General features: G+C 48.1%; 1 protein-coding gene across 2 annotated transcripts in view; it reads right to left on the bottom strand.

The window, feature by feature from the left end:
• The window catches only part of GSG1L (GSG1 like), a 222,386-nt gene that overhangs the window by 111,072 nt on the left and 98,100 nt on the right, over nt 1–13,214 (bottom strand). For both annotated transcript variants that reach the window (XM_088466735.1, XM_088466734.1), the window contains exon 2: nt 1,856–1,903. In XM_088466735.1, the coding sequence (XP_088322861.1) occupies nt 1,856–1,903 (48 nt within the window). The remainder of the gene's footprint in view (nt 1–1,855; nt 1,904–13,214) is intronic.

Below are 13,214 nucleotides of genomic sequence, written 5' to 3' on the forward strand. Positions count from 1 at the left end.
CGGGCGCCCGCTGGTAATAAATGTTACCAGCGGACGTCCGGCTTGGAGCCTCTCTGCAGCGCCGGGCTGGAGGTCACTGGAACCAGGTACAGCGGCTCACCCGGTGCACGTGCACCTCCAGCCCCCCCCTAGTTGCGGCCCTGAAGTAATGAATCTACTTTGATAGGATATTACTTACCTAATAGGTGACATTTCTCAAATGTGGATCAACACTTTTCTTTCCAGTGTGAGCTCATGGATATCATACCAGCATTAAATAGACAAGAGTCCTCCAGTGTTTAATCTTTTACATTTTCTATTTTATTTTAGATTAAACAATTTAAAAAGAATGGTAACTCTAAATGCCCAGAGGAAAACAATGGCTTAGATGAGGGAAATGATTCCCAATTGCTTGTATATTCGCATATATGGAGTTACACTGTCTATCTAGAGCAGACTTTCTCTGGTGACATGGGAAGCTATAGGGACATTTATTAGCTATGTGTTGGCATGTGAGCCTTTTAATTCCTCCATGCAATACAGTGTATGACTGGCAAAGGAGTCTCACTACAATGTATGGCTGGCAATGGGGACAAAGGAAATGATGTCTGCATACATTATTCAGAGAGATGAGTCCTTCTATTCCTAGCCTGGAATGTAGCCATACATGTGAATCTTTGCCATAGTACAGCTGCTAATTATTCACTTTAAGCTGCAGTAAACATCTATTTCTCTGATACTTATCAGCAATATACTAATAACTCTGTTGCACCGTGCTCACTACACAGATTTATTTTTGTTGTACCAACAAGCCAATTGCTTTGGGCCTCACACTGATATTTAGGTGCACACATAGCTGCCAGCGTAGGTTATAAACAATGGGCTGGCATACTTTTTATCTTTCCCTATGAGGTCATGCTGCCATATCATGTAAGTAAGATGACATAAAAACATTTATTATATCACTCTCTCTATTTCTAAAGTTAAATACTGTAATATCCTGTGAGGCGATAGGCAAAAATAACCGTAATATAATGTATATGAGCTTGCATGTTTCATCCTAATATTGCAGATCACTTGTTAATGTTGTCCTATAATTATTTATGTGTATCCCTACTGCATTAACAAAAGTTTCTTTTATGTTCACTAAGAATAAAACGTATTGTTTATAGTCAAATTCAGAGGGCCTGATTCAGACCCGCTTGCGAGCACACAGCGCTCACACGCGGGTCGATGGCCGGGCAGTGCGCAGGTGCGACGTGCGCACTGCACGTGCACGAGCCCCGGAGTGAGTGACAACTGCACTCGCTTGGGGCTCACACTAAAATGGGGCGGCTGTCGATGTTGATCAACAGCTCGCCCCGTTTTGTAGGCGGGTCGGGGGGGTGTCTGGCCTAAACGGATGCATTATCGAAGGAACGCCTGCCGTTTGGGGGCGGCCCTACTGACATCACACGTGATGTCAGTAGTGAACTTCCTGCTCTAATAGAGGCTGGGGCTTGCATTGGACGAGACCCTACCACAAGGGTCTCGTCGCCCAAGGGTCGGTGGTCACCCACAGCTTAGCGAGCGGCCAGGAGGCCGGTAAAAAAAACCAAAAACGTTCTGCCCTGATTCAGAGCGAGCGCTCACAAAGAGCGTCCGGCTCTGAATCAGGGCCAGAATCTGATCTTCATTGGCATCTATAGGCGTCTGATTCATATAAAGCCAATTAGCAGCTTTGGGTGAGTACTTTTAATTGCAGGCCCCAGAGTGGTATTTTAGGAGAAAAATAGCAAAAGAAACAACAAAAATACATTTTACTGTGTCTACATTTTATCTACTTGTCACATAGTACAAGTTCATAAAACAATAATATGAATAATGCATTCTTTACCTTTTTCAGATGCCGGGGCAAGGTCAATAAAACTTCGACATTTTTCACCTTTAAATAAAAATAAAAAAAGCATTCAGTAGTATTCAATACATATGTTATATATTATTTTGCACTATGCAGCATGATATTAACATTAACTAAATTAACCACTGTGGGCTGGATTCAATTAGAGGCGAAAAGTGCCATTTGGAGAAAAGTTTTCGCATGATTTGGACTTTTAGCCTGTTTTCAAAGTATCTCCATATTCAATTTCAGGATGATTTCGACCAAGCGGAAACTCAATGCATTGTAATAGGCGGAAAGGTATCTCCAATGAATAGGCTGATGGTTTTGAACCATCGCTAGAAACCATAAGGTTGACATTTTATGGTGAACCATCAGTGGTTTGCACCCCTCGATGACCACTGCTGCCTGGGGCATGGCGGGCCATGGGCAAATAGTAACTAGGAGCGGGGCCTAGCGGCCGCCAGGGCCAGGGCTAACCTCTGTCCCATCAAGAAAAAAAAACCTTCGGCTCCCACTCATCCATCGATGTTGGAGAACCATTGGCTCTCTGCCATCAATGGCAAATCTATTTAACATCAGATGGGCACCATCGATGTTTTGAAAACATTGATGGTTGATGGCCATCTCTAGCATAGGGACTATTAATTTTATGCAGTGAGTGTCCAGAGGGCATTTCTGACTGGTCGCAACAGATGCGACCATGTCAGGGAAAGCCCAGCTTGGTGTTGTTGCACTTAAGTGGTTAAAAAAAACCCTGCACACACGCACACACACACACGTGTGTGTATATATATATATATATATATATATATACACACATACATATATATATATATATATATACATACATATATATATATACAAATATAGGCAGAGATGCTGGAAGGAGGGGAAAGGAAGGAGGGGAAGGGGGTGATAGTAGCATCCAGGGGACACAGTACAAAAGCAAGCAATTCCAGTTACTTCCAGTAGAAGGTCATCAGGGGGGTGTCCCGCCGGCTGCCCAGGGATACAGCACAGCGGTGGGCCTTGGCTACTGCTTCTACCGTGAACACTGTTGCTCAGCAGTCGCAGCTTGGGTGAGTCCAGCCGGCTGCCCGGGGATACAGCAGAAGCTGCGGCTGCAAAGAGCCTTGGCTACTGCTTCTAGTGTGATCACGGCTGCTCAACAGCCACATCATGGGGTGACCCACTGGCAGGATCCGTGGCTAACAAGAGCCGCGGCTACTGCTTATAGTGATGGGCAGGCACAGCTGCAGCCAGGTGGAGGGTGATGCCGGGTCCTCGATCACTGCTGGCCACAGTAATTGGGACAGGACACTACCAGGGGCCGCAGCTGCTGTTTTTTTGCAATCATGGCTGCCCTGCAGCTGCGCCGGGAGGGGGGTGCCGCCGTGTGCCCGATCACTGTGGCCAGCAGTGATAGGGACACACTAGTAGGGAAGCAGGTCCCTCTAATATAGACGGCTGTGGGAAGATTAGCTTCCCACAGCAGCCTAGTGGGCATTTCTGACTGGTCGCATCAGATGAAAGCCCAGTCTGGTGTGGTTGCAACTGATGTGACGATGCCAAGCAAGTGGTTAATGCACTACACTTATAATTATACATAAAGGCTAAATTCTAAGGTCTTGAAACAGAATTGCTCACAACTGCTTCCCAAATCAAAAGTGCAAATTGCGTTAGCCAAAAAAGCCACAATTGCAACCATAATAAAAAAGAATAATGATGAGTAGCAGTCTCCTGTGTGGGGTGTGGGTGAGGGGCAACCACACTGATTGCTTCTCCTCCCCACCACTGGATTTGCACCTGGATGAGGAATTCAAAGTGCTCTCCTTTTCAGCATTCTTTTTGTTAAATATTTTTTTCCCCTAAGGGGGGTGTGGCTAAGCCCGTGAAAAGTAACAGTGCCTGGCCCAGCTCTCTACAGGCCAGACACATGTCACAGGCAAATACAACCCACTTGTGCCCATGTCTTTTAAGTGAAATAAATGCATTTGCAATTATGCAACAATTAAACTAAAAAAACTCTCTGTAATACATACAGCAGAAACAACTCCCCATCACATGTACAAGAAAAAGTTTTGCTTAAACATGCACACAATAGCATGATATATGGTAAGCGATTGAGAACGCCACAATTAGCATCAGTAAATCATACAAAAAACAACCAGTCACTACACATGTATTCTCTTATATTCGAGACTGCACTGATTCATTTGATATGCGACATTTGTACATATGTGTGCGAATGAGTCTGTATACAAAGTGCTGCAATGCAGCGGCCTTAACTTTTTTTACGCCAAGTTCCGTTTTATCTGCGATTTTGTACATATTTAAAATTAATTCCTGTGAGCTTAAAGTCACAGACTGGCATTTCTGGTACAGACTGAGTGATTTTTTGCTGCGTTTCGGGTGTGAATAAGATACAATTAAAAAAACAAAACTTTTTATTAAGCAACAGAGGGTATCATTCAGACCCGCTCGCGAGCGCGGGACGCTCGCAAGCGGGTCGATGGTACCCAAATGCGCATGCGCACGACGGAGGGAGCTCCGTCGTGCGCATGCGCGAGACCCGGATAGCGACCAAGCTGTCGCTCCGGGTCTCGCACCAAAGGGGGCGTGCTGTCGATGGTGAGTGACAGCACGCCCCCTTTGGTCGGCGTGCTGGGGGCGTGGCTGCCAGACGGAGGCGTTCCCATGGGAACGCCTTCCGTCTGGGACCGGCCCCACTGACATCACTAGTGATGTCAGTGGGAGTGATTTTGGATAGAGCCAAAATCACTCCAGGGCTTGCGGCAGCGAGACCCTACCGCAGTGTCTCGTCGCAAGCCCGATGGTCATCAACATCATGGACGCTCGCATAAGCTGTGGATGGTAACCCACAGCTATGCGAGCGTCCAAAAGGCCGCTCCAAATTTAAATAGGACGGCCCTGATTCAGAGCGAGCGCTCTGGTCAGAGTGTCCGGCTCTGAATCAGGGCCAGAGTGTACAGAAAAAAAAAAGAAGTGGTATACAGAGAAAGTTATACAAAACAAACATACTAGTGTTCCGTTTTATCTGCGATTTTGTACATATTTAAAATTAATTCCTGTGAGGTTAAAGTCACAGACTGGCATCTCTGGTACAGACTGAGTGATTTTTTGCTGCGTCTCGGGTGTGAATAAGATACAATTTAAAAAAAAAAGAGACTTTTTATTAAGCAACAGAGTGTACAGAAAAAAAAGGAAGTGGTATACAGAGAAAGTTATACAAAACAAACATAATAGCGACATATAAAGTCTCATTAGGTGTAAATATGAATTATAATTGAAATGAAGTAACACCAATTATGAACCATCAGGGTAGCTAATTTTTATCTTGCGGTTCCCACCATTGAGTTCAATGGAGGGAGACGTTCATTGGCTGAGAGGGGGCGCCTGACCTCTCTCAGCCAATGAACGTTCAGACCTGGAGCTTCAAAGGAGGAAGCCGCATCTGTGCGCTTCATTCAGGAAGGAATATTTATCCTGGTCAGGATGAATATTGCTTAGTACGATGGTCGGGTTTATCGTTTTGTTATTTTAAGAAGACCCTTAGATGCCTACTGGACAAGGGGACCACTTGAGGTAATACAGGAGAACTACAGGTCCCAGTGGGCCCTTAATGCCCTGCATGCTGGTACTTGTGGTTCTCCAAGTACCAATATGCAGGGGAGGCTTGCTGAGACCTGCAGTTCTACTTTAAAGACAATGTTTATATTCTTCTATTTTTACACTACACTAACACAATCAACCCGCCACCCACCGCCCAGGGGTGGCGAGAACAGCTCCGGGCTATCAGCCTAGGCTAGGGGTGCTCTGGAGAGGGAGACCCCTTTATTCCCGAGGGATCCCTGGCCTGGGCTGACTAGCAGTCAGGGCTGATGCTGTGGCTGGGTGGCCCTGTGATAGGGCTCCCCTGGCTGTGGCATCAGTCCCCTGTTAGAAAGGGTCCAGGGCTGGTTCTGTGAATTACAGGGAGACCCTATGCCATTTTTTCCCTGTACTTAGTCAACCAGACCTGGGTTTGAACAGTCCGGGACTAGGTACTGTTTTTTTGGGGGGGACCTCATGTCAATTTTTTTTTTTACTTTTAACTGTTTAATTACTTGATACAGTCAGATACATGCAGGCATCTCACTGATGTCTGCATGTATCTGTGTCAATCCGACCTGCTCATGCTCAAATCGAAAGCACGAAGCAGGTCTATTCATTTGGTGATTTGAAGTTCGATTTGAAGTCCGATTTTGAGGTCGATTTCAAATCGAATGATAGTAAGGGTTTTGTGTGTTGGGCTATGTAAAAGTACCAATGTTTTTCTGATGGTCGATTTGAGGCCGATTTGACTAAAAATTTGTTTCGAAATTCGATTTTACATTCGATTTGGCCTTTAGTAAATACCCAAAAGCAGAATCGAATACAAATCGAATGAAAATTGCACCTCAAATCACTCAAAATTCAAAATCGAACTTTGATAAATGTACTCATTATATGGGGGCACTACAGGGGCATTATATGGGGGCACTACTACAGGTGCATAACTATGGTGGCACTACTACAGGGGCATTATATGGGGGCACTTCTACAGGGGCATAACTATGGGGGCACTACTACAGGGGCATTATATGGGGGCACTACTATATGATTTCCTTCCTTTCAAATCAAGGGGGTAAGGTCAGCAAAGCTAAATATATTTTGGGGTAAAAGGTAAAAAAGTTCCCTGACCCATGCGCTAAATGAACTAGCTGTTAAAGTAGCAATAGAATAGGATCGGGTCTGTAGAAGCTGAGGCAAGGTGAGGTGAGGGAAAATTTTTAGCCAACGGAAAGACCAACTTTGACAGAGGCATGATCCATAGCAGAGCCAAGGCATCTGTAGTGAATGGATATCATTTTTGTGGTCGGAGGAGGCGTTGCCAACATGGAGTGTAGAGTCTTATCCCAATCAGCTGGCAAACATTTATGTATAATGAACAGCTTGATGGGCAGCAAAAATATGAGTAGAAGGGAGATTATATTTTTCCAATATTTTCTCCACATTTAGACAGCTCTTTCTGGAACCACTTACAAGGGATCTCAAGTATTTTATTCCCTGTTTCAACCAGGATCGAAATGGGTAGAGTGCATGACCATTCTGGAATTCTGAGTTTTTAATGAGAGGCAGAAACAGCGATTGATAGCTATTAAGCCCCCATTTTTTACGAACAGCATTCCAGGTGGACCATGCAGACATAAGAAGGGTGTTGTCAAGGGTAGCCTGAGAAAGTTCAGATTTGTGGGAATGCAATAAGGCAATTAGGGCCTGATTCAGACCCACTCGCGAGCGGCTGTCCGCTCGCAAGTGGGTCGATGGTCTGCACTGAGCATGCGCACGACGGAGGGAGCTCCGTCGTGCGCATGCGCCAGACACGACGAGCGAAGGACTTTCCTTCGCTCGTTGTGTCCGATCAAAGGGGGCGTGCTGTCAATGTTGATTGACAGCACGCCCCCTTTGGTGGGCGTGCCTCCCTGACGGGGGCGTTCCCACGGGAACGCCTCCCATCAGAAGCCGGCCCACTGACATCACTAGTGATGTCAGTGGGAGTGATTTTGGCTCTGATAGAGCCAAAATCACTCCGGAGCTTGCGGTTGAAAACCTCAACCGCAGGCTCCGGCTCGCAATTTCGATGGTCGCGATGGTCACGACCATCGCGGCCATCAAAATGCACGCTCGTATAGCCTGTGGGTGGTGACCCACAGCTATACGAGCGTCCAGGAGGACGCTCCATGAAAATGGAGCCCGGCCCTCATGCAGAGCGTGCGCTCTGCTCAGAGCGTACGGCTCTGAATGAGGGCCTTAGTCTTTGGTCTGGTAAAAAAGATTGGTCCACTGCAGTGTTAGTGTATGTATGAGTAGAATGGAGCCAGTCCCTTATCACCCTGAGATTGCAAGCTAAGCTTTAGTGGATGAGATTTGGGAAATTTATACTCCAGTTACAATTTGTTTGTTGGAGTTTTAAGAGGCTAATCCTTGGGCATTTATCGTTCCACATGAAGGCACGAATAGCTTTTGAGAGACATTTATCTTCTTTTTGTGATAAAACTATTGGGAGCTGCTGGAGAGAACTAATCATTTTGAGAAGGTTGGCTCTACCTAAAAACGGGAGACTAGACCAACTGTGTATTTCGGCTAGCGTAGATTTGATGATTGGGCGCATATTCAATAAATACAGTAGAATATATATGTATTTATGTAGTAATAAATACATATAGAGTCGATGCATTTGGGAAGCTAAATGTCTAGGTATGGAATAGATTTTTTTGCCCAAGTTAGTGAAAATCTAGAAGACCAATATGGGGTTACATCAGCACCTAGAGACATCACCTAAGACTTCTCCGGGTTCATGATAAAGGTGAGCAGCTCGGAAATATATAATAGCAGGTAATCTGCAAAGGCCGTTACTTTGGTGGTAAGAATAGGTGGGGCAATCAATATGTGATTTTTGGAAAAGGGAAGTAAGAAAGGGAACCATGTGAGGACTGAGAATTTTATAGAATTCAGCATTAAAGCCATCAGGGCCTGGGGCTGTATTGTTGGATAGAGAGTTAATTACTTTTTCCACCTCTTTGTCAGAGATTGTGGCATTGAGAGAATCATGTTGGGCAGAGGAAAGTTTTGGAAGATTGGCCATGTCTAAGAATTTGGAGCGCAGTTGAGGGGAATCAGGTCTAGCAGCATAGAGACGCTCATAAATCGTCTGAAATTGTTGCAATATATCATAGTTGGATGTAAGTTTTCGGCCCATCTCAGAGCATTTAATTGCCAAGATTTGTTATTTTCTGAGGTTAGATTTAGCCATAGATGCCAAAACTTTGCCTGCCTTGTTGCCCCAACGTTGAAAGTGATTTTTAGAGTGATCAACTTTCAGTTCAGCATTAGATAGAAGGAAAGATTCTAGAAGCTGTTTGGCAGAGGTAAAGATCTGTAGGTTGTCAGTAGTGGACGAGTGTACATAGGTTGAAAAGGCTATAGTGATAGTTTTGTGAAGGGAGGAATATTTAGAGTTATATTCTCTGCATCGCTCAGCCTGGTAGGAGAGCACATGCCCCCGCATAACCGCTTTAACAGTATTCCAGAACAAAATGCGATTGTCCCAATGCAGTAGATTATCATCCACATATTCCAACCAAAGGGATGTGAGAAAATCTCGAAATGTATCTGATTGGGATAGATAGGAGGAAAATCTCCACTGTGGAGAGCTTCTTCTAGAAGACAACAAGATGAACGACACAGAGATAGGGGCAGGGGCAGAAATGAGGATGTCATGGATATCAGTGGAAAGAAGACGGGAAAATAAAGAGGCAGAAATCCAAAAATAATCGATCCTGGAGAAAGTGAGGTGCACAGAAGAATGAAAAGTATAGGTACGATCCATAGGATTGTGGAGGCACCAGGTATCCGCCAGGTCATGCCTATTCTGAAGCAAATGGATGCTTTCCCATTGAATAGAGGGGTGAGGTGGAGAGGGGGAAGACTTATCAAATTTAGGGTTATCTACAGTATTAAAATCCCAGCCTATAATTAAAATATGAGATATGGTAAGAACTTACCCTTGTTATCTCTATTTCTACGAAGTCCATAGGGTTCCACAGGATACCTTGGGGTATAGGTGTGACGTCAGTCGCTGGGCACCATAGAGTTAAGCTTTTCAGCCTCCCAGGATGCACTAGGGTCCCCCTCCTATACCCCGCCCCCGAGCCAAGGCACCTCAGTTAGTTATCAAGCCATAGGCCGGAGGAGGAGAAGGAAGAGAGAGAAAAAAGATCTGGACACATACAAGAATCACATTCTCACCAGAGGGAGACGGAAAACCAGTGACCAGAGGCAAGCCCATCTGCAGCACAGGTGCGACAGGGCGGGAGTCCTGTGGAACCCTATGGACTTCGTAGAAATAGAGATAACAAGGGTAAGTTCTTACCATATCTCATATTTTCTACTTCAGGGTCCATAGGGTATCCACAGGATACCTTGGGGATGTCCCAAAGCAGTATCCTTTAAGGGTGGGGACGCTCCTGTGCAGAAAGGAGAATCCGCCGCCCGAAGGAAGCATCTTGAGAGGCGAAGGTGTCAAACCTGTAATACCTCACGAAGGTATGGACAGAGGACCACGTAGCAGCCTTGCAGATCTGAACTGCCGAGGCACCACGTCGAGCTGCCCACGAAGGACCCACAGACCTAGTGGAATGAGCCTTCAGAGAAGGAGGGACCGGTAGGCCTTCATGAAGATAAGCTTCAGAAATAGCCATACGGATCCAGGCTGCCAAAGTTTGCTTTGAAGCAGGCCAACCCTTTTTACGGAAGCCATAGAGGACAAACAAAGCGTCCGACTTCCTAAACGAAGAAGTGCGGTCAACATAAGTCCTTAAGGCCCGCACAAAGAGGCCTCACCCACGGAAAGACCCGGTGAGTTAAAGGCCGGAACAACTATTTCCTCGTTAACATGAAACTGGGAAACAACTTTGGGAAGAAACTCGGGCCGAGTGCGGAGCACAGCCCTGTTCCCATGAAAAACCAAGAAAGGGGGTCTACAAGAAAGAGCCCCTAACTCAGAAACACGTCTGGCCGAAGCAATGGCCAGAAGGAAAACAGTCTTAGCTGTTAGCCATTTAAGATCCACTGAGCCCAGTGGTTCAAACGGCGGTCCTTGGAGAGCCCTCAGGACCACAGCCAAATCCCAAGGCGCCACAGGAGGAACAAAGGGCGGCTGAATGCGGAGAACACCCTGCATAAAGGTGCGCACATCCGGGATTGTAGCAATCCTACGGTGAAACCAGACAGATAGGGCCGAAACCTGTACCTTCAAAGAAGCAAGGCGAAGCCCATGATCTAGTCCCGCTTGCAGGAAGGCGAGAATCCGAGACAGACGAAACTCCCGCGGTGCATAACCTCTCGGTCGACACCACTGGAAGAACGTATGCCACACGCGATGGTATATCCTCGCGGAAGACGGTTTCCGAGCTCGTAACATGGTACGCACCACAGAGCTGGAAAACCCCTGGGACCTCAGCATGGCCGTCTCAACAGCCACGCCGTCAAAGACAGCCGAGTCAGGTCCGGGTGAAGGCAAGGACCCTGAGACAGAAGGTCCGGTCGTAGCGGCAACCGCAGAGGACTGTCCACGGACAGACCCTGAAGGTCTGAGAACCAGTGCCGTCTGGGCCACGCGGGAGCTATCAACAGGAGCGACCCTCCTTCCTGTTTGAATTTCCGGATTACCCGTGGAAGAAGGGAGACCGGAGGGAACAGGTATGCGAACCGGAACGTCCACCGGACGGACAGAGCATCCACCAGAGACGCCCCTTCGTCTCTTGTGCGAGACCCGTACACCGGCAACTTGTTGTTGTGCCGGGACGCCATGAGGTCGATTTCTGGAAGACCCCACCTGTCCACCAGTAGTTGAAAAACGTCCGGGTGCAGGGACCATTCCCCCGGATGAACGTCCTGGCGACTTAGAAAGTCCGCCTCCCAATTTAGCACTCCCGGGATGAAGACCGCTGATATGGCCGGAAGATTGCGCTCCGCCCAAACCAGGATCCGAGAGACCTCTACGAGAGCCGCCCGACTGCGAGTTCCTCCTTGCCTGTTTATGTAGGCCACGGTGGTAGCGTTGTCCGACTGGACCTGCACCGGGCGACCCTGGAGAAACCGCTGTGCCTGCTGGAGAGCATTGAAGACCACACGGAGTTCCAAGATATTTATTGGAAGCTCCGCTTCTGTCGGCGTCCACCTGCCCTGGAACAAGTGTGGACCCGAAACTGCTCCCCAGCCCCGAAGACTGGCGTCCGTTGTCAACAGGACCCAATTTGGAACCCAGAACGGACGTCCCTTGTTGAGGTGGGTCGTCTGTAACCACCACGCAAGGGACAGGCGAACCTCCGGGGTGAGCACAATCGTCCGGGACTTCAGAGACTGAGGCAGCCCGTTCCACTTGGACAGGATCAGGTGCTGCAGAGGTCTGGAGTGAAACTGGGCGTATTCCACCATGTCGAACACCGACACCATGGAGCCCAGTAACCTCATCGCCGAGTGTAAGGACACCCGGCGGCTGTGCAGACAACTGCGCACCCTTGACTGTAAAGCAGAGATCTTGTCCTCCGTCACGAAGATCCTTTGCTGTCCCGAGTGCAATAAGGCTCCAAGATGCAGAATCCTCCGAGACGGGATTAGAGTGGACTTCTGCCAGTTGATTAGCCAGCCGTGCCGTTGCAGCAGTGCAATGGTCAGGTCCAAGTGGCGTAACAGGAGCTCTGGAGATCCTGCCACCAATAACAGGTCGTCCAAATACGGCAACATGCGGACTCCCTGCAGCCGCAGAGAAGCCGCCATGACCGCCATCACCTTGGTGAAAACACGTGGTGCTGTCGCCAGGCCAAAGGTAACGCCCGAAACTGGAAGTGGTCGCTGCGGATTGCAAACCTGAGGAACTGTTGATGGCGCAAAAGAATAGGGACATGCAGGTAAGCGTCCTGTATGTCCAATGACACCATGTAGTCCCCAGGTTCCAGCGCTAGAATGATGGACCGTAGGGTCTCCATCCGAAACTTCGGGACCCGCAAAGACTTGTTGAGTGCTTTGAGGTTGAGAATCGGACGATATGACCCATTGGGTTTCTGTACCAAAAATAGATTTGAATAGAAACCCTGGCCCCTCTGGGAGAATGGAACAGGCACTATAACTCCAGCCTGGAGCATAGTGTGCAATACCTTCCGCAGCTCCGTAGCCTTGTTCCGGTCTGATGGTAGACCCGTGGTGAAGAATCGAGCCGGGGGTCTGTGCCGGAAGGAGAGGGCGTATCCGTGGGAAACCACCTCCAGAACCCAAGTGTCTGATGTAGTGGTCGACCAACACTGGGCGAACTGTAGCAGGCGGCCTCCCACCCTGGGATCCCCCAAAGGGAGGCCCGGACCGTCAGGCCGCAGGCTTGTCATCTGGCTTGGGGGCCGGACGTCTGGTACTCCATGCCTGCTTCCGGGGCTTGACCGATTTCTTAGGGCCAGCCTGTCGAGGAAACGACTGTGGTTTGGGCCTGCCCTGGGCCCTAGATGACCGAAAGGACGATGGTCCAGAACCAGAAGGAGCAGCGGCCGACGGGAGACAAGCAGATTTAGCTGCCGCCAGCGTGGCCACAATCTTATCCAGATCCGGACCGAAGAGAACTTCTCCGGTAAACGGCAACGCTTCCAGACCTTTCTTGGAATCTGCGTCCGCCTTCCAGGATCGCAGCCACAAGGTGCGACGAGCAGCTACCGCTGCTGAAGAAATTCTAGACACCAGAGTACTAATGTCTAGAGCCGCC

The sequence above is a fragment of the Taudactylus pleione genome, unplaced genomic scaffold (genome assembly GCF_031769625.1).
Source record: "Taudactylus pleione unplaced genomic scaffold, aTauple2 ptg000066l, whole genome shotgun sequence".
In the NCBI taxonomy this organism is placed as follows: Eukaryota; Metazoa; Chordata; class Amphibia; order Anura; family Myobatrachidae; genus Taudactylus; species Taudactylus pleione.